Raw genomic sequence first — 23374 nt, forward strand, 5'->3', positions numbered from 1 at the left:
CTATGTCTCATTTCAGACATGGAACACTAAAGATGTCATCAAATTTTCATATAAAATAATTGATAAATTTAAACACCTAAAAAAATTATGTTTTGCTTACATAAGACTACAATATTGCAACAATGACATACTTTTTATTTTTCCCTAAAATGGCTAGCACTAAGCTTTTGCATCTGTGGTTCTAGAGCACTGCAGTGGATGTTGGCAGTGTCCCTCTGAGATCTTATTTCCCAGGCTTATGTACCCAGCTCTAGACCTGCAGATGTTAAAAGCTAATGGTTCCCACCTGCACACTCCTCAAAATGAATGTCCTTAGCTGACAGGGACCACTTCTCAGTCTTCCACCTCTGTGTCAGCTGACGATTAATTGATGGAGAGAGGAATGGGAAGAAAGTGTATAAAAGCACATTCCCCTTGCTTCAGGCAGACCAAACAGTCATACACCAGAGTTCGCCGTGAGACCAGACTGAGAATGGATTTCCACGGAAACTCCATCTCTGCCTAACTTCTTCCTCTATAGTATCATACTTCCCTCATGCATAACCCGTTATGAGAGAGGTTTCTCAATATGATAATGAGAAAACTTTCTCAATAAATCACTGGCACTAAAATTGGTGTCTGAGAATCTGCTTATAGGGAACCTAACCTAACATAACACATGGTATTTATGCTTTATTAAACATCTATAATGTGGTAGCTCACACTTGTGGAAGCCCCAGGTAAAAGGATAACTTGAGCACAGTGTTCAAGACTAGCCTGGACAACATAGGGAAACCCTGTATCTACAGATAATTAAAAAATTAGCTGAGTGTGGTGACACATGCTGGTAGTTCCAGCTTTTCAGGAGTTTGAGGCAGCAGGATGCTTGAGCCCAGGAGTTCCTGGCTGCAGTGAGCCATGATGGCACCACTGCGCACCAGCCTGAGCCTCAGAGCAAGGCACTGCCTCAGAAAAGAAAAAAAACACCCACCAAGTTTTAGGCTTAGATGTGCTTTACACATTATATAATTTTATTCTGGAAATATCTTAGCAGTGTGGAAATTATCATCCCCATACTTTGGGTGGAGAAACTCATGCTGTGTTAAGTTGACAAATACGTCTTCAGCTTGTGATAATCAGAAAATCCAAGATTCAAACTCAGATAAGATGACTCCATAACCTTTACTCTTTCCTGCACTTCTCACTGCTTCTGTATCATAGTTTTATCTAAGAAATAAGGAAATTAAAGATGTATCCAGCTATACTATTTCTAGTGAAATAAACATTGATATGCATTTATCCCCCAAACGTTGATGTAATTTATTTAAAATGAGGGTAAGATTGTGTGAGTCATGTAATTTCCATAAGAGTTTATTAGTAGACAAGCATGAATTCTATTAAAAAGGAAATTTTTTGAAAGGGAACATTTTATAAAAGTTGGAAAATAGCAAGGAGGGAAAAGATCATGTCAGCACAATGTTATTGGTCATATACAACACAATCTTATGTTTCATAGAGATTTCAACACAGGAAATGGGTATATTAGGAACCACCTTAATTCATAGATTTTCCTGATTCAGGTACAGTGGTTTCTTTGAATGACTCTGAAAGAAAAGCTGTAGGCAATGCTTTTTCCCAGCTTCAATAATGCATATTTCAAAGCCAAAACTAGTCACTCATGTGACTGTTTACATAGTCAACATTCAGCGGGAAAATAAGTGTCAATGGGTTTCACTTTTCCCACTCAGAACAGCATGTGACCTCTCATTATAATCCTCATAAGTCTCTGATTAGTAAGGAAATGTTTTATTTTTGTGTTTTTCTTTCAACAAATCAAAGATTCTTAGTTTACCACCACCTTAAAAACAATTATCTCCTCCCCTAGCTGCTTGTTCACTATAAAGAGTTACATAATCCTATTACGTTAGAAACATTACAGGGAGGTCCCATTTTCTATACATGTTTGCTTTTTGGCAAACAGTAAAGGGGTTTGCACTGAGTATATGTTAAAATGGACAGTGGTTCCTACAATACTAAAAAAACCCATATAGCATTTCTTTAAGAAAGTATTCTGATGGCTATAATATCTTACAATGATCAACAATGTTTACATCTCTAATAAAATCTATAAGCAACTGATTGTCTCAAAGAACTGTTTGAATTATCTTATCTGAAGATAAATTCAAATCTAATCAATGAGGCTGGTGGCTCACATCTGTAATCCCAGCACTTTGGGAGGCTGAGGTGGGTGGATCACGAGGTCAAGAGATCGAGACCATTTTGCTCAACATGGTGAAATCCCGTCTCTACTAAAAATACAAAAAATTAGCTGGGCATGGTGGCGCATGCCTGTAATCCCAGCTACTCGGGAGCCTGAGGCAGGAGAATTGCCTGAACCCAGGAGGCGGAGGTTGCAGTGAGCTGAGATCGTGCCATTGCACTCCAGCCTGGGTAACAAGAGCAAAACTCCATCTCAAAAATAAATAAATAAATAAATAAAATCTAATCAATGTTTTCCTTAAATACTATCAGCAAAAGTATTGCATATTTTCCATATTTATTTTATTCACAATTATAGCTTTAGCAGTTATAATACTCCTTTATCATAAAAATTATTATATATTAAATAGTTGTCATGTATCATAAGTGTGACAAATGTTTAATCTACATTTTAAATAATCAATATTAATATGAGGGTACTCTTTTAATCCTCATATTACAGAGAAGGACATTGTGGCTTAGAAAATATAATAATGTCCTTTGCAATCCATAATACTTGGTAGGAAGTCAATCTAGAACTTCAGTCTAGTTACTGTCTACCTCAAAAATTTTGTTTTTTAAATCACTGAACTATACTAAATCCTCTAAAGCCAGGATTAAAATAATTATCAGCTGCTCACTTTCCACTGAATCTCACAAATAGAAACATAGGAATAGTCCTCCACAACTCCTTCCCTATTTCTTACATAAAAACAAAGCACATGATTTGCAGATTTTGTCTCCTAAGTGTCGGTCAAATCCATCTTTTTACCCCCGTTCATTCTGTCATTTATTTATCCCAGCCTTTATTATCTATTGCCTACACTGTTACAATACCCTCTCAGTTAACGTCCCTGTCTTATATCTCATTTTCCATCTCTATGTACACACACTTATTCCCATACATTACTGCCAGTGTACTCCTAAATTGCGTGTCTGATCACATCAGTGATTTGCATAAATTATTCTAAGGACATTCATCACCTTCATCTCAGTAGCACTGTCCATGCTACTGAGCACAGCAACAGAACCTATACACCTGGCTGTTGCTCATCACTTTTGCTTCCTGCCTCCTCTCCCAAATTTATTTGAGAAATATTTACAAAGTAGAATTGACCAGGGCTGCTGGTGATCAAATGGATATGAAATCTGATAAGTAGAAAAGGAAACGGGAAACAAAAAACCACACAATAGAGCAATCGAGTAAATGTTGAGAATTTGAGGGATAGCAACACGGAGGTAAACATTGGAGTAGAGTTCAGATCTTTTTCTCCAGTTTCCTACTTAACTGAACATATTCTTTTGTCAAAAACAACTCAAACTCACTACATCCAAAATCAAACATATTATCTCTGTGTCCGATCTCTGATCTTGGAGTGCAGTACATCACAGAGTGGCAGTATCAGCTATCTGTCTCCAAAACCACTCTCTTTCTTTCTATCCCTTCTTTAACTATATCCTATCAGCATCCTGTCAAGTTTATCTTCTAAATAGCTCTCAAATCATTCTCTTCTTTTCATCTGAATTTGTAATGCGTCTGCTGGCATCTGCTTTATCCTTTCTGTAATTTATTCCCTATACTAAAGGCACGCTGATGTTTTCTATCTGAAAATCTGATTATATCATCCTCTACCATTTACATACAATTAGAGCTTTTTGTGTTTTTCCTCCATAGCACCTGTCACATTGCAAATTTGCTCTTATTTCTATGCAAATAGATATTTGATTATTCATTTTCTGCCCCAAACAACTATAAGCACTTGCCACTCATTGTATTCCAAGCAGTTAGTATGATGCCTGGTATAGAGCCATTTATCACTATTTGTTTAATGACTAATTGAAAAAAGTAATTAACAGAGGGACAAAAAGATCTAGGTTACTATTTTCTGTAACAAGAAACATAGTTGGTGATCTCATGGGTTTCGGTGATTCGCTCAGGGAAAATATGTATACTAGTAGAGATGCAGGTCAACTGGAGGAGTAAGATGAGAAGCCCAAGAAGGAGATTCAGCTAAAAGGTCAGAAGAAAGGTAGAAAAACTATAAGATAACCATGTCATAGACACCAAGGTAGAAAATAAAACAGACTGATCTGCTATGTAAATACCTCAGAGTACTCTGGAAAGAAATTGGAGATTATTGTCTCAAAATAATCCCTTTTACCTCTTTAATTTCTAACTAGATTTTTCTTCAATAATCACATCTTGACCTCTAAGATTTTCCTTAGTCTCTATCATATACATGAAATGCTCTCAATATGCACATCTTCATTAAGGCATCCTCTATAATTCTACAATCCTATTGCAGGTATAGCTATATTACCACATTTGTATCCTATTTCTGGATTTTAAATTATGTCCTAATCTCAGCCTCATTTAAATATTTAATTTCTGTAACTTTTCCATTGATATTTCTAGGAAAATACATTTGTAATATCTCGTATATTCATTCAATGAGTTCAAGTCTCTGCATTTTTTACATCTTTGTCTGCATTACTGTCATGTGCCTCTAATGTGAGATGCTGGCTATTCTGAACCAGACCAGTATAATGTGCTGGGGTAAGCACTTGTCATAAGCACACACTTAATAAATGCTTCACTGACTGGTGGTAGGGTTAACTTCACAGCATGAGCAGTCAGAAAACTATATTATTTGCTCAGGAAACAATAAATCTCCATACAAATGAGAAGGAAATGATAAAATTATTCATTTTAGCCTTTTAAGAATTTTTAAACCTGAAATACATGAGACATGAGGTAGAAACATTTTCATACTGAATGGCTCACATTTAAAATAAAGCTAAATAGCTATATCACTAAGGAAAAAACATTTATTGTGCCTGTCATTTGAAGAACTATATGACAATCAAAAATATTAAAAATGTTTTTGTACATAAATTGCAAATAAATTTGAATGTTTTGTATAATTAAATGCTGGAAGATCATACTAATTTAAATATTAATATTATATTTCCTATCGTGTCCATCCAGAGCTGAATTTAATTTTCTACTTTTATTTTGTTTTACTTTCTATTTGAACTCTCTAAAATATAAACCCGCTAATATCATGAACGCCACAGCACCCCAGGGATCCCAAAGCCTAGAACCATTCCAAGCTTGTGCAAGTGCACAAGAAATATGTTTTGAGTGACTGGAAAATGAATGAACGTTGAGCAAGAAAATATATATGTATATTATGTAAAAGGCTGTTTTAATTTATTTAAGATACAATAGTGGCTTGAATTAAGGTAAATAATATTTAGGATGAATAAAGTAAATTTATTTGACTTATACTTAAGAGAAGATGGTAGTTCATTCAACATGGGTGAGAGAAAGTAGAGTCTGTAACTGATATGCTTTTAATCTGAGTAAATGGGTGGTTAGTGCCATAATTTGTCATCAAAGGCGATACCAATGGAAGAACAAGATAAAGAAGATGTGAATGAAAAGCCTATTCTGATTCAAATCACAGACTCTGGGTCTTTAAAGCTGTCTATGCTTGCTGGTCCTACTATTTAATAATCATGGACCATTTTTTTCAATTCTATGGAATTCGATTTCCATCTTTACTATGAGTAGAATTTGTTCTTGACAAATTAAAAAAAAAAAAACTCTACAGTCAAACACAATGGATGCTTTTCCAGTTCTTACCTTGTTTGACCACTGATAATCATTTGTTCCTTCTTGGACATCCTTAACCCATGTTCCTTTGATACCTTTTTTTCCTGCCTTTCCTCAAACCTTTATAGCTGCTCTACTAACAGTCAGATAAATTCCAGACTTTTCTGTTGTGATTAAATAAGGTTGTCCAAAATCTAGTCTCTGCCCATATTTCCATCCCCACCCATTTAAAATCTCTGTCAGCCTACTTCCTACAAGAAATTTTTCCTTATTTTAAATCAGGATTAGTTCTATTCTATTAACTAAACATGGCATGATTTTTTTTATCTCTCTGAAGTACATTGAGGGTTTTGTTTTCATGTGATATTTTCAGTGGATCTGAGAGTGAGTAAAATTCCAACTTTTTTATTAAGAAAATATTGGTAGACTAGATTTCCCTATATACATATTTTTCTGTTCCTCTAAATTTTTCATCACATTACTTCTGAATAATTTTCTGTCAGTCACCTACTACAGTTTTAGCATGAATATTTGCCTTTTCTATTACATTTCATTTGGAACATGTTAAGACTTACAAAGACTGTTATCACAAATATCATATTAACAAAATGTGAAAGTAAATCTTTGTTCCCAATAATACTCACATACTCTATGTGTTTGATATTGATATAGCACACATTTTAATAAACTAAAGTATATTCTCCTTGAATCACTCAAAATAATAATAACAACACATGTTCTTCTATCACATGATTGCTATCACATCTTCCAAGGTAGGACTGAAAGGCAGACTATGCTACTATATTCTAGGAGTCACATAAAATCAGGGGACAAAACTCAGGGTCAGTGGGTGATGCCACTTAAAAGAGGTTGGGCTTAAGAAAAGCAGGAGGCTTTACCTAGAGGTGGCATAGAGTTAGAGAACCATTCTGCCATGCATAGGCATTTTTCTCTGCAAAAAAATGTTCAGAATACTTTTTTTTTTTTTACCATTTGGCTACTTCTAGAGATATAAATGAGAATTTTTAACATTCTAGATATATTCCTATAATAAATAATTAATAAAGAGGAACCATATTTTATATCCCATAAATTACTTTCAAAGAAAGAAAGACATTCAATATTACATTTTTAATATTAATTGTGCCTTTAGTGTATACATTTTAAGCTGTTGAGTGAAATGTACTTACACTCAGTTTTCCATTGCGATTGTCTTCTTCTCTCATTGCCAGGGCCGTCAGAAAATTATCTTGTATGTCTTTTCCAGCACTTGTTAGAGTCCTGTAAAAAGCAGATCTTCAGCTTTAATATATTAGATAACAAATATGTTTCAAACACTCTGGAGCCAACAATAATGCTTTTTTATTCCAAGTGACAATTTCCTTGCAACATGAAAACCATATAAACACAATCATTATTATCTACTAGAGTTCTCAATTTAATTTCATATAGTAACAGAGTATTTATAAATAGTTGGAATCAAGCTTTTAAATAATATATTCATAACAAGACTCATGCCATATATAATTTCATTTACATGTGCATTTTGTTCTTTTTTAACATACCAAGAAATGTCACCATGTTCGTACCCTTCACTTCCCACAAAAATTTTTAACTACCTATAATTTAAGTATAGTTTATTAATTTAAGGAAATTAAAATGATAGACACTTGTGCTAATACAGTTACTGGAGTAGAGCATTAATTTTAGCCCTATGAGTAGAGATAATCAAGGCAAGAAAGGAAACTAGGTTAACTTATCTTTGTCAGATGAAAGAAAGCATCAAGAATTCAAGAGAGAAATAAGTCTGGAAATATATTTTAAAAGAAATATATCACAAGTATCTCAATCAAGAACAACTGAACCACATAATAGTAAGTTTAAGAGTGATTTGTAAAATAATAACCCTTTCTTTACACAGTAATTTCCTACATATTCCACAGACTTTTTCATTATGTGTCTGCTATGTACCAGGAACTGTATCTGAGCACAATGATGCACAAGGCATAGTTCCTGCTCTCAAGTTGTGTATGGTCTCATAGAGGTAAACAGATATATAAACACAATGTCATACCATGTGATGACTGGAATAATAGAGATACAGACAGAGTAACAAAGGGGTTAATAAGAGAAGATATCTTATTCAAGGCAAAGTCACTTAATCTGAAATATAAAAGCAATTATTCTTGAATCTAATGTTAAAACTTCAGATAGTATTATCTAGTTTGAGGGGTGGAAGGAGAGAGTTATCAGTAACTACAAAGGAAAGAAGGAATACAGATTTAAAGTTGCAAGGCAATCGGGTAATGGCAAAGCGGTCAGAGAGTAAACACAGGAAGTGAGGGGGAAACCAGATAATATTTAGAAGTTAAGATTTTAATCAACATACTGTTATAAATATTTACTAAGTTCAGATAGTAGAGTCTGGTTTTAGAATTCATTTTTAGAATCCCTTTCAGGGAAGGCTTGCATGCTACTTAAGGAGCTTGGACCTTATCATACTACCAGAAAGCATTAAACCAAAAGGATCTAATGCAAACAAATAAAACAGTCAAATCTGTGTTCCAGAAAGAGTATTCAGAACTATGAGAAAGGCAGCCTGAAGGAAAGCAACACTGCAGGGATTAAGAGACTATCACAAAACTTTAGAAAGAGATGATAAATATCTGATTTAAAGAAGTGATGGTAAGGATAGGAAGGAAAGAATAGATTTAGGAAATATTTAAGAGATAAAATGGACTTAGTGATTGCTTTTTGTGAAGAGTTAAGGAGAGATTACTACTAGGTTAAATCATTGCAACCATTGTTTATGTTGCTGATCTAGAAATGCAGCTCTTTAAATTCATCATAACTTGTCTGCTTTTGCTTTCCAGCTTTACGTTCCTCAGCTTGTTTTATATAATACGTATATATATATATAATATGTTTATATAATACAATATGTATATTATATTTTATATATAACATAGACATAATATATATAATATATATCACTTAATAATCAAAAAACCTTAATAAACGTGCAAAATAACTACTAATTAGTACCAAAGGAGAGGTCAGATATTTGAGAATTTCTTTAATCCATTGTTCTGTTCGTGAGTGTTCCATGTTAAAATACATATTATATACTGCTTTAATATTAAATTTAATATTAAATGTCTAAAACAGAAAAGTAATTTTGTCAGTTGCTTGTTTAGAAAAAAAACTACCTGTTTTCTACTGCTCACAGCACAAGCTTCTAATCACTTGTTCAGTTTCCACCTAATTTCTTGCTTATGGTCTGTTTTAAAACCACATTCTGTTGGAAATTCTCTGTGAAATTTGAATAGAGAATTCATTTTACATCAATCAACAGCGGTCAGGTTATACTATAGTAACCAATGGTCCAAATCTCGGTGGTTTGCAATTGCAAGAGATTACTTTTCAATAAAAATATGCATCGATAGCAGGTTTACTGTGGCTCTTCATCTGGAGGAACTGAGATACTGATGAAACATCCTCTATCAGAACCATCTTTGGTTACTTGTGCAGAGGGAAAAGAGAACATAGCCACACAATGTCTCTCAGAACTTCTGCTTAAAAGTACACATATCACTTCTACTCGTATTTCCTTGGCCAACGCACTTGCTTTGGCCAACCCTGAACTCAATGGGGTGAGAAAACACAATCCTGTCCGAGCATTTGTAGCAAATATTTGTGAATGGTAGCTCAGACATTCATGGCCTCCTATACCATAAATAACAAAGATTGAGACTAGATTGCTCAGTATATAAGAGCAGTAAATAAAATGATTTTTGAACAAATTATAATAGTATAGAAAATTTGTTGACTTGGTTCACTGCAATGTAACCAAGTAAAGGCTCTTTTGAGAATTAAAATCACTAATCCTAGCTCCAAAACCAAACTTCCCTAAATACCCACAGAGCAGCCTACAAATAACAGTTGAAGGAACTATTAATAGAATTAGTGTTCTGTGACAGTTGTAGACATCTATTGCTTTTGCCTCCTAATATGCTTTCTCCCTTTTTATTGGCAACACAACCCTAACTTTTACTTGGGCAACTGTCTTTTCCACACTCTTTGCCTTAGTAGAATCAAGGTACCCACTTACAACTCTTACCTCCCAAACCTCAGCTAATGAATACACTTCAAGCTTTGTCGATGTCATTTCACCTCATGGGTAAATCTTTAACAGAGACAAAAGAATGAAAGGCAGCTGGAGTTACAGTGGTACCCTTACTTCCTACTACATAGTTTATTCAATTTATCTTTGAATCTATGATAATCAGTGCTCTTCCAATAAATTCCCTTTTTGATTTCATTCATTAGAGTTGGTTTCTATTGCTTACAATAAAAACCTATAATTGACACAATGGCTATACAGTTAGGATGCACCAGAATTCCCATGAGTTTCCACAAACTATATCTACTTCCTTCTCCTGCTACCTTCCCAAGCATACCTTGTTTTGTTGTAAATTTTTAGAACTTCACAGATAAAGTCCAATTAGATCATCAACCCTGATCACATAACACAAAAGGTAACAATCATTAGAAGTTTTGCCTGTAGCCTTTAAGGCTTTTTTAAATTATATATAGATATATAGTAGTGTACTAATAAAAACATATATACTATTATGTGGTCAGTTGTTCATTTCATTACATATTTTGCAACTTACCATTTTATTGCTGTTGTCAGAACTATTCCTGGAAGTTGATGTTTATGAAAGTTCCAAGAAAATAAAAATTATCCGTGATATATCAGATATGAAATGCCAGAAGAATTGATTTTTAGGCATCATTCACTAATAAGGATGGAACTTTTAATATTTTGCTAAGCCTGACTCTCTTGCTAATGGCTGAGGTTTTCAGCACATGTCTAAGGCTGGACAGGAAAATAAAGTAACAGGCAATAGAATTTTTGCTGTCCCTGGACACTTACTAGGGAAGACACTCTTCCCCCTTCTTCCATAAAAATGAAAGCCTCAATTTTCACTTGGGCATATAGCAGCCTGGAATAGAGACCACATTTCTTAGCCTCTTTGCAGCTAGTTATGTTCGTGTCACTAACTTTTGCACTTTAAGAGCCAAGTAAATATGATTTGCGACTTCTAGGGAATGTACTTAATGTAGAGACGGGTACTTTTTTTCTGGTAGCTAGAATGCAATATAATAACTGAAACTCCAACTGCCATTTGGAGATAAATTGGAGGCCACTATTATGGAGAAACAAAGAGAGGAGCAGGGTCCGCGATACTTTAGAATACCAACACAGCCTTGAGTGACACCAGCTGGACTTCTTGAATATGAGACTGAAAAGAATTTCTATTTGATTTCAGCTACTGTCATTTTGGTGTTTTCTTTTCTTTTCTTTTCTTTTCTTTTTTTTTTTTTAACCTACCTAATTCAAAAAGATACTTGACCATTTTAAATTTGTTCCCTTTTCCGAAAAAGATGCTCTTGTGAGATTGGCTTGGTTATCAAATTGGAATTTAACCTTAGGTGAAATATTCTAAGAATTTCCCAGGAGACCATATTACTTACCTAATTAAAATAAAATTTCTAAAACAGTCTTGGGTTAAGTCTATTAAATAATAGCACAAGATAACGAAAATTAAACTAAAATATAAAATGGAATATCAGTCTTTAATTCCTACTCATTTACCAACTGATTAGTTCGAACAACCACATTTTTCTGAACCTGGATTTCATGATGGGCTAAATAATACCTAGGCCCAATAGCAGATGTAAAACTTGTGGTCTAAAGCAACCATGCTGTATCACTTATCACCAAACACCATTAAAATATATTTAGTCCAAGAAAAAGACTATTATCCTGACAAGATGCTAAGTTCATACTGTTCTTCTTTCATTACTATGCAAGTCGCACAGACATAGATTTACATCATTTCTTATAAACTCAGTGAGGAAGATAGAAATATTATATACATTTGGAACAGAGAGGGTAAAGACTTTTGGCTCCAAAGCTAGGTGAAGCAAAGAAAAAATGTTACATAGTAATCACTTTTACATCATGCTACAGCTGAGAACCTGAAACTTCTCAGCAAAAGGAAATATTGGAAAAGAATGAAAGCTAATGCAGTGTGAGGTAAGGAATTCTTAAATCTTTAACATGCATTACTCTTATTTAACTAAGTTTATTTAACAGTCAGTGACCTGAGAAAGCTTGCTTAAGTAAATATTACAAAAGCAGTTACTTCCTCAAGAAGTGAAGTAGGTCTGTTTCAAAATCTTAGTGTTCTAAGTTCTACAAAGGCAAATACTCCATCTTTATTGTTCATACTCCACTGCACTTTCAAAATGTGGTAAAACTTATATGGATGAGTTAAATTTTACCAACCATGTTTAATCAATAGCTAAAGCTATTTATATAATGCTACATGAAAGATTATAAACATATTATTAATCTTCAAAAATTAGGTTACTGGTTTTATGATTTAAGTGTGTTGTTTGTATATCATTATCACACATACTGACATTATTAGCTTAACACTCAAAAAGAATGAATAACAAAAAAAATTGGAAAACAAAGTAGAAACTTATTTCAATAATTACTTTTTAAGGGTTCATTTGTTAAATTCTTTCACTACATATTTGTGGTATCTATTTTTTGGATTTTTAATGTATAACCTTTTTAATGTTTGTTGAAAATGTCTAACAAACAAAGTTTGATTAATCATTAAAATGTTTTCTAGGCCAGGCACAGTGGCTTGTACCTGTAATCCCAGCACTCCAGCACTTTGGGAGGCCAAGGTGTGCATATCACAAGGTCAAAAGATCAAGACCATCCAGGCCAACATGGTGAAACCCTATCTCTACTAAAAATACAAATATTAGCTGAGTATAGTAATGTGTACCTGAAGTCCCAGCTACTCAGGAGGCTGAGGCAGAAGAATTGCTTGAACCCTGGAGGCAGAGGTTACAGTGAGCCAAGATCGCACCACTGAACTCCAACCTGGCAATAGAGCAAGTCTGTTTCAAAAAAAAAAAAAAATGTTTTCTAATAATCAGTTTCTTAATAATTCCTAATTCAAATCTGGGATTAAATCCATTCTAACAGCAATACTTTTTAACTATTGGGCACTGTCTTTGTACTAGTCTCTATACTAGGCATATTGCAAACAATTTTAATTATTTTAAAATAAACTTTAATGAGAAGTATATCTATAACTTGATTATAATCAGCTAGTATTTGGTTTTTATTCTAGATTCACTAATTTTCAGGCTTTATTTCACTATAATAAAGACACACAACATATCAAAGTAGCATATCATAAACACTACATCATAATATTTTCACATTGTGAAAACAATGAGAATTCACTGGGAGAAGTAACATAAATTAGGAGGGGCGTAGGAGAGTAGGAGTGAGACATGCATCCTTTATCTGGGGCTGCCCCTGGGAGTAATCAGAGACTGCTGGTCTTGTAGTCTCTCAGGAAAGTTAATTAGTTATTATCATCATTCCCATCTAGACTGAAGTTCTCATCAACTGCTTTTTACAAAGGTAGATTTAATTTTTAAGCCAGAGAACTCCAATCTAGCCTATATTTCACATTTAGAGAATTTACATTCAACTCCTTCACACTTTTTTCAGTACATAATGCAACTTCTCTGTGCCTTAGTTCCTTAAAATGTGTTGTATACTTAGTTTGGAAAAAAAAAAATCAATGAAGAGTAATGTGAAAAATAGTAGTTGAGTAAAATTGTATTATACAAAATCGATAGTTACCTTCTTAAAAAGCAAACGAACATATCTATGAAAACATAGTTTTCAGAAATTATTCTATATCCCATGGATAAATTTACTGACAGTACTTTTGTATATATTTATATTTGTATGATCCCAAATAATTTAAATTCTATTTTTAGAGGCCAAAATAGAAAATTATTTGTAAGTTTGGTAAGAAAATTTTATTTACCATAATATATTTATTTTTAGAGGACTCATTTGAGAATTAAATATGAAAGATATGTTTTTACTGTGTTTTGATATGGGGCACCTATTGCTCTATCAGACAGATAGTATTTTTGTACGTTCCCCAGAAAACATGTTATCTTTCTGTTTTATCTTTTATATAAATTAGGAGAAAAAAAATCTACCTTTCCACAGATACAATTATTTATCATTCTTGAATGACCAGTGGGTCAATAAAGAAACTAAGAAAGATAATTGAAAATATCTTGAAACAAATGCAATGGAAACACAACATACTATGGGATACAGTGAACGCAGTACTGAAAAGGTTTATAACTATAAGCACCTAAAGCAAAAGAACAAGAAAATTTCAAATAAACAACCTGATGATGCATCTTAAAAAAAACTATAAAAGCAAGAACTAAAAAAATCTAAAATCAGTATAAGAAATAATAAACATCAGAAATAAATAAAATTGAAATAAAGGGAACAATACAAATGTTCAACAAAGGAAAACTTGGTTTTTTTGAAAAGACAAACAAAATAGGCACACCTCTAGCCAGACTAAGAAAACAAAAAGAGAGAGAAGATCCAAATAAATAAAATCAAAGTGAAAAAGGAGACATTAGCTGGGCATGGTGGCCTTGACTGTAGTTCCAGCTACCTGGGAGGATTAGGTGGGAAGATCACATGAGCCTGGGAGGTTTAGGCTGCAGTGAGGTTGATTGTGCCACTGCATCCCAGCCTAGGAAACAGAGTGAGATCTGTTCTCAAAAAAAAAAAAAAAAATTTAATAAAAATGAAAAAAAGAGACATTACAACTGATACTGCATAAATTCAAAGTATTATTAGAGGCTACCATGAGCAACCTATGCCAATAAATTGGAAAACCCACAAGAAATGAATAAATGTAGAGATGTATATAACCTACCAAAATTGAACCATGAAGAAAACAGAAACATAAACAAACCAATAATAAGTAACAAAATTAAAGCTGAAATTATATACACAAAGGATTATAAACATTCTATTATAAAAACACATGCACACGTATGTTTACTGAGGCATTGTTCACAATAGCAAAGACTTAGAACCAACCTAAATGCCCATCAATGATACACTGGATAAGGAGAATGTGGTACATATACACCATGGAGTATTATGTGGTCATAACAAAGGATGAGTTCATGTCCCTTGCAAGCACATGGATGAAGCTGGAAACCATCATTCTCAGCAAACTGACATAAGAACAGAAAACCGAGCACCACATGTTCTCACTCAAAAGTGGGAGTTGAACTATGAGAACACATGGACACAGGGAGGGTAACATCACACACCGGGGCCTGTTGAGGGATGGGGACTAGGGCAAGGATAGCAGGGGCTGAGAGTATCAGGGAGGGATAACATTAGGAGAAACACACAATGTAGATGATGGAGGGGGATGGATGCAGCAAACCACCATGATACATATATAACTATGTAACAAACCTAAACATTCTGCACATGTACCCCAGAACTTAAAGTAAAATAAAATATATATATCAGTAGAAAAGAAAACAAAAATAAATAAATAAAAATAGTCTAGAAATTGGCTTGCTCTTCTAGCTTCTGCCATTGACCTTAAAAGAGACATGTGGACTACCCAATTCGTCCCTGCATCTCCAAGAGAGACACTTAAAGCCCATGTAAGCTGCCTTCAGTGTGCCCAGCCTATGTTTTTTAATCCTCAACATGCAGACACACAAGTGAGACCAGTTGAACATAGTCTAGATTAGCAAAACCACACTGATATAAAAATAAATATTACTTTATACTACTGAGCTGTGGGGACAGTTTCTTAAGCAGCAATTCTCTAGCAATAACTCACTTACATACCACATTTTTGTTATCATACTTGGAGAATTGCTGTGGGCACATTTATCCATTCATGCCATGGTATTTCTTGAAAAGTTACCATGTGCTAGTACTCGAACTGTACTACCTATGGAATTAGAGGAGTCAAAAAATGGGCACAACCCTAAGTCTAGGCATGTATTTAGGATCACTGGCTTCAGCTGGAAAACAGATTCTTTAAATGGTTTCTGTAGGAAAATACTGCTGAGGATTTAAAATAGCAATTTTAAAACAAGAAAACAAATACAAAATTATAAGTTATTTGTTTCTTCCGTCTTCTTGCACAGAATGTAACGTAACAGCAAATTGCTCTCAGTTAGGCCCTTAGTACTCCCCAAAAACAAGAAACATTTTTCGCCTCTCAAGTAAACTTGAGGAGAATAGTTGTTCTCGGTGGACAAAAGCAAATAATTTTAGCAAATATCTAAAGCAAGGTGAATTGATTTTTTAATGGAATCAAAACTAGACTTTTTCTTAATGTTTGATAACTTATTCTTATGCATTCTTAATGTATTTATATATTTAATAAGTTAATAAAACATATTTAATACAATATTTTAATGTTTTCCATAAACTTTTTTTCCTTTAAATGATAGTTTGGTCTCAGTGCTAACTCTACCTCAGATTGAGTTAGTAGGCACACCCTCCAGCTACAACTTATAGATGCAATAAAATTCCAGATACTAGAGAAATGATATTAAAATTATGTTTAAGTCAAGCCGAAAAGGAAGGTAAATCCTTTAGATGCAGGAATGAAGGGGGAACTCAAATGCAGGGTAGCAGTTTCATTCAAAATTCCAGATGCATTTTAAAGCCAGTTATGATTTTAAGAATTGTGGGATTGCAGTTTCAATGACAATGCAAAGACAAGAAATGTTATCTTGGGAGAGGAGCTGAGATGATGACCATTTAATAAAGCCAATATCCTTAAAAGCTCACCTAGTTATTGAAAAGAAATTTATAAAAACTCTACCTATTGGTTTGTAGATGTAGTTAAGACTGTTGTATGTCCCTGTTTCTGGTAAATTCTTGATTTTTTTTAAAAAAAGGAATCTTTTTCTCCACAACCTCACCAGCATCTGTTATCTTTTGACTTTCTTATAATAGCCATTCTGACTCATGTTAGATTATATCTCATTGCGGTTTTGGTTTGCATTTCTCTAATCAGTTATGCTGAGGTTTTTTTTCATGTATGTCTTTGTTTGAGTGGTGTCTGTTCATGTCCTTTGCCCACTTTTTTGTGCAGTAGTTTGGCTTTTTTTCCTTTTCAATTTGTTTGAGCTCTTTGTAGATGCTGGATATTGGACCTTTGTCAGGTGCATAGTTTGTAAAAATTTTTTCCCATTCTGTACATTGTTTACTCTGTTGATAGTTTCTGTTGCTGTGCAGAAGCTCTTTAGTTTAATTACCATTGAAGTTATGATAAGAAAAACAAAAACAATAAACTATATTTGAAGAAAAAACCCTCAAAAACTGTGAATAAAAGGAACATACTCTCAAAATAATAAAAGCCAAATATGACAGACCCACAGCTAGTATCATACTTAATGGGGAAAAACTGAAAGCCTTTTCTCTAAGATTTGCAATAAGACAAGGATGCCCACTTTCACCACTGTACTCAACATAGTACTGGAAGTCCTAGCTAAAGCAATCAGAAAAGAAAAAGAAAGAAAGGCCATCGAATTAGAGGGGTGCAAAGAAGAAGTCAAATTATCCTTGTTTACACATAAGATGATCTTATATTTGGAAAGACATATAGACTCCACCAAAAAAACTATTAGAACTGATAAATTCAGTAAAGTTGCAGGATACAAAATTAACATAGAAAAAAATCAGTAGAATTTTCATATACCAAAAGTGAACAATCTGAAAAAGAAATCAAAAATTAATCCCATTTACAATAGCTACAAATAAAATTAAAGACTTAGGAATTATCCAAATAAGTGAAAGATCTCTACAATAAAAACATAACATGTTGATAAAAGAGATAGAAGGAGACACCAAAAAATGGGACAATATGCTATGCTCATGGATTGGAAGAATCAATATTGTTAAAATGTCCACATTACCCAAAGAAATCTATGGATGCAATGCAATCTCTATAAAAAAAATACCAATGACATTCTTCACAGAAACAGAAAAACCAATCCTAAAACTTATATGGAATCACAAAAGACCCAGAATAGACAAAGCTATCCTAAGCAAAAAGAACATAACTAGATGAATCACATTACCTGACTTCAAACCGTACTATGAAGCTGTAGTAACTGAAACAGCATGGTACTGGCATACAAACAAATATATAAGTCAAAGGAACAGAATGGAGAACTGAGAAACAAATCCATACAGCAAAAGTGCACTCATTTTTTATAAAAGTGCAAGGAATATATATTAGGAAAATGAGTTTTCAATAAGTGGTGCCAGAAAAACTTGATATCTGTACGCAGAAGAATGAAACTAGACCCCTATCTCAGCATATACAAAAATCAAATCCAAATGAATTAAAGACTTAAATCTAAGACCTCAAACTGTGAAACTACTACAAGAAAACACTGGTACAAATCTCTGGGACACTGATCTGGGCAAAGATTTCTTGAACAACACCCCACAAGCACAGGCAACCAAAGCAAAAATGGAAAAAAGGGATCAAATCAAGTCAAAAAGCTTCTACACAGCAAAGGACACAATCAAAAAAGTAAGGAGACAACCCACAGAATGGGAGAAAACTATCCTTTTGCCAAGGGATTAGAAACCAGAATATATAAAGAGTTTAAAAAGCTCTATAGGCTAAAATCTAATAATCCAATCAAAAAATGGGCCAAATATATGAATAGACATGTCTCAAAAGAAGACACACAAATGACAAATAGGTATATTAAAAAGGTACTCAACATCATCAATCATCAGAAAAATGCAAATCAAAACTACGATGAGCTATCAGATCTCATTCCAGCTTTTATCCAAAAGACAAGCAGTAACATATACTGGTGACAATGCGGAGAAAAGAGAACCCTGATACATTGTTGATAGCATTGTAAATTAGTATAACCACTATGGAGAACAGTTTGTAGGTTCTCCTCAGAAAACTGAAAATAGAGGTATCATGTAATCCAGCAATCCCACTTCTATGTCTATACATAGTTTAGACATAGAACAAAGTTTATCAGTATATCATGTCTGCATGCCCCATGTTTATTGCAGCACTTTTCACAATCACCAAGATTTGTAAGCAATTTCAGTGTCCTTCAGCAGATAATAAAGAAAAAGTAGTGTATATATATATGGAATAAAAAGGCTGAGATTGGACCGGGCACAGTGGCTCATACCTGTGATCCCAGCACTTTGGGAGTCTGAGGTGGGCAAATCATGAGGTCAGGAGTTTGAGATCAGACTGACCAACATGGTGAAACTCCCATCTCTACTAAAGATACAAAAAATTAGCTGGACATGGTGCTGCATTCCTGTAATCACTGCTACTCAGGAGGCTGAGGCAGGAGAACTGCTTGAACCTGGGAGACAGAGGTTGCACTGAGCCAAGGTTGTGCCATTGCACTCCAGCTTGGGTGACAAGGCAAGACTCCATCTCAAAAAAAAAAAAAAAGACTGAGATCCAGTCATGTGCAACAACACAAACAGAACTGCAAGTCATTGTATTTAGTGAAATAAGCCAGGCACAGAAAGACAAACTTTGCATGTTCTCACTTATTTGTGGAAGCTAGCAATTAAAACAATTGAATTAATGGTGATAGAGAGTAGAATGATGGTTACCATAGGATGGGAAGAATAGTTGGGCTGGGGAAATGGGAATGGTTAACTGGTTCAAAAAAACAGAGTGAATAAGATGTAATCTTTGATAGCACAACAGGGTGACTAAACTCAACAGTACTTTATTGTGCATTTAAAAGAACCAACATATAATAGGAATGTTCATTACACAAAGAAAGGATAAATGCATGAGGTGATGAATAATGATGATGCCCCATTTACATTGCATGTATCAAAATATCTCATGTACTCCCATAAATATATATATCTACCCTATGTACAAACAAAAATTATAAAGAAAAAATTAAAGAAATTAAAAATATTTCATATGTATCTGTAATGCTATTGAATCTTTACATTCCTTCTCTCAACGTATCATTGCATATTTGCTCTCTATTAGTCAGTTTAGGCTTCCATAGCAAAATGCCATACACTGAGTGGTGTAAACAACAAAAATTTATTTATCACAGTTCTGGAGGTTGGAAGTGAGGGATCAGGGTGCCAGCATGGTTGTGTTCTGGTACAGGCTCTCTCTCTGGCTTTAAGATTGCTACCCTATTGTATTAACATGGCAGAGAAAGCAAGACCGGACTCTGGTGTTTCTTCTAATAAGAGCACTAATTCCATCATGAGGGCCGCACACTCATGACATGCTCTAAACCTAGTTACCTCCCAAAGTCTCAGTCTCCAAATACCATGATGTTTGGGGTTAAGATTTCAACATAAGAATTTAGAGGAGGGACACAGTTTAGTCCATAACATGCTATTTTTCATTTTGAAACAAGATGTAATAATTTTCTACATTACACTTTTTAAATATTCTTTCTTGCTTATCACTTCTTTTGTACAACTTGAGACTACTTCAAGTTTTCTTTCACCATGTGAACTAAATTAGAGTATGTTCACCTCCTGAAATATGCTGAAGTGAGTTACAAAATATTTCTCTCCAGCTCTCTTTAGCAAAGTGGAAAAAATTTCAAGCCATATAACCACAAAAAGGCCCAAATAAAAGGACCATGGAGACTTGTCTCAAAGAGCATGAAAAAAACTCCTTATCTTGAATACAAATTTGTATTAAAATAATATACTCATAAAATATTTTGAAATAAGAACTATGACTACAACACTTAGAAGCCCCTGATCACTCCATCCTGCTGCTCACAACTCCATTTTCCCACCTCCTCTAACATGGCTAACTACTTTCTCTCTTTTATAATATTTACTCCCACACTTTATCTCAGTCTCCAAATTTTAGAATCATCACCTCTTTGTATCATTTAAGTGTGTACCCCTAAACAATGTGGTATAATTTTCCTTGTCTTTCAACTTTCTACAAATGAAATCACAAAGTATGTATTTGTAATATATTGTTTCTTTAGCATATTCCATGTTTCTTCTGTATGTTCCAAATATGTTGATGCATGTAGCTATGCCTCATTTTTTTTGTATTCTCTTCTATGAATATACAACCATTTATTTATCCTTTCTCTTACCATAGACCTCAGAGATGTTTCTCTTTGGGGTCTATTATAAATATGCTGCTGGAATTTCCTGTATATGTGTACATTTCTGAGTATACATATCTCAAATATCTATGACTAGCAACAGAAGAGCTGTGTTATAGGACATTTGTAATTTCAAATTTACAAAATAAAGCCGCTTGTTTTCAAAATTGATGATCCAATTTACACTTTACTATGAGAGTGTGAAAATTCCTTTCACTTTACATCATTCCCAACATGTAGCATTTTAGAACCTTTTAATATGAAGCAACCCAGTGTGAAGTTAGCAATCTCAGAGTGCTTTTAATTTGCATTTTCCTAATTATTTTTAGTAATGTTTTGTCATATTAATTTCCTCTCATGCGAAATGCTTATTCCAGTTTTTTGTCCACTTTACTATTGAGTTATTTATGTTTCATTGTTTTGTAAAAGTGTTTCATATATTCTAGATTTTAGATTTATATTTATTATATGCACTGCAAATACATTATTCCACACATAGCTGATATTTTTGCTCTCTATTGGAGTTTGTATAATTAGATCTAATTTGAATCCATAACAATATATCAAAATTCTTCATTGTTATAGACTTTTTTTACTTTAAATAAATTTTTCTCTACCCTGAAGTAATCACCATATTGCTTTATGCAATGTTTAAAACTTTAATGAAAAGAACCTGCAATACCTCTTTTACCATGTCAAATATTTATGCATACATAGATCTGTTTCTAGCTTCTCTATTTTATTCCAGTTTTTATGTATCTGCCTTCATGCCAATATCATACAATGACTGAACATTTATGATAAATCTTGATGTCCAAAAAAGAAATATTATCCTTTCTTTTCAAAATGTCTTTGATCTTTTTTATATCAGTATCAAATTTTTAAAATATATTTGTCAACTTCCACTTTTAAAAAGTTCTTGAAATTGTTTTTTGAATTTCCAATTTGTAAAGAATAAACATCTTTATGATACTGTAGCCTCCAATCATGAAGCTAAAAATAGTGTGTGTCTCACTACTTGTTTATGATTTTTAAATTTCTTTCAATAAAGTTTATTGTGTTTGTTCTTAATAAGTCTTGTACATCTTTTGTTAGACTTATGTCTAACAACAGGATATTAATGTTAATGTGGAAAGCTTTTTATTTCATTTTCTGCTTGTTGATTTTATGTAAAATAAAATGTAATTTGTATTTTACTATTTATAAAATAGCATCATGCAATTTTGCTAAACTCTTTCGTTATTATTCCCTATTACTTTTATCAGTTCTCTTTAATTTGACATGCAGATTTTAATTTCCTCATTAGTCATTTTATCTTTGTTATGAATTACAAACCAAACCTGACACTAAGTTAAAATTTCTCAAAACTTTTTCTTCTTTTGTCTTATGTTATAAAAGTAAAGAGCTAGTTAAAATTAACTAGAATATTTTTAATAACTTTACATTATATAATATGTCTAAAGAAATATATTAATATACTTTGTCAATATAAATGGTCAACTATACACCATTTGCCTGAACACCCAAGCCAAAATATATGGAATCCTTTGAGGTTTTATTCCTCACTGTCCACATTCAATATTCACTTTATCAGTCTGAGTCTCAGCAGAAAACAAATGAAACACTGAAAGAGCTTAGGGGAAGAGAGTATAATCAACAGCGGTAAGAAAGTTCACACGGGGTGATGGACACACACAAGAGTTAGCCATAGTGATGGAGTAGGATGATCTTCTTCTCACCCTCAAGCCTGAGGAGGCAAAGAGGGAATGCTGTAACAGACATAGAGCCTTGACTAGCTGGCCACCTGACAGCCAGTATGGTCATCTGTAGAGAGTATGACTACCAATAAAATTGTGGTCCAGTCTCTATCTCCTCCTGCCCTACAGTTTCCTTCTTAAGGATACAGTACACAGAGATAATCCTTTAGGGCCAGAACCTTGTCTTTTGATTTGCCATCAATCCAACTGCGTGGTACACTACAGTCATTGCACAGTTTCCTGTGCCTTCGATGGCCCTCAACCCTCAGTCTAGAAGGTCCTTCTTAACACTCTTCCCTAAATACCTCTACACAAGACTAAAAAATCATGTGCTCCATAAATCACTTCCTTTTGCCATCCTTTCTTCTTTCTCCTCTCCATGCAGGACGCCAGGAAAACTGAGTACTTTGTATTTCCACTTAGTCTGCAGTAAAGACTCAATAAGTTATATTCTAATTGTTATTACAATATATAATACCAATTAATGCAATCTACTATATTCACTATTTTTAAGAGAAAAATAGTGTGATCGCCACAACATAGGCTTGAAAAAGCCTTGGCTATCATCGGTCTTTCAACATCTTTTATTTCTGATGTTGTCATTGTTTTTCTTTTAGCTTAATTGAAAGTAAAGAAAATTTTACGTTTACAAAACTTTGGT

General features: G+C 33.6%; 1 protein-coding gene across 7 annotated transcripts in view; it reads right to left on the reverse strand.

Moving 5' to 3' along the window:
- Nucleotides 1–23374, reverse strand: part of CFAP299 (cilia and flagella associated protein 299) — a 737014-nt gene that overhangs the window by 462225 nt on the left and 251415 nt on the right. For all 7 annotated transcript variants that reach the window (XM_054253217.2, XM_054253220.2, XM_054253219.2 and 4 more), the window contains exon 3: nucleotides 7048–7138. In XM_054253217.2, coding sequence (XP_054109192.1) covers nucleotides 7048–7138 — 91 coding nt within the window. The remainder of the gene's footprint in view (nucleotides 1–7047; nucleotides 7139–23374) is intronic.

This window comes from Callithrix jacchus, chromosome 3 (assembly GCF_049354715.1).
Source record: "Callithrix jacchus isolate 240 chromosome 3, calJac240_pri, whole genome shotgun sequence".
NCBI classification, from domain to species: Eukaryota; Metazoa; Chordata; class Mammalia; order Primates; family Cebidae; genus Callithrix; species Callithrix jacchus.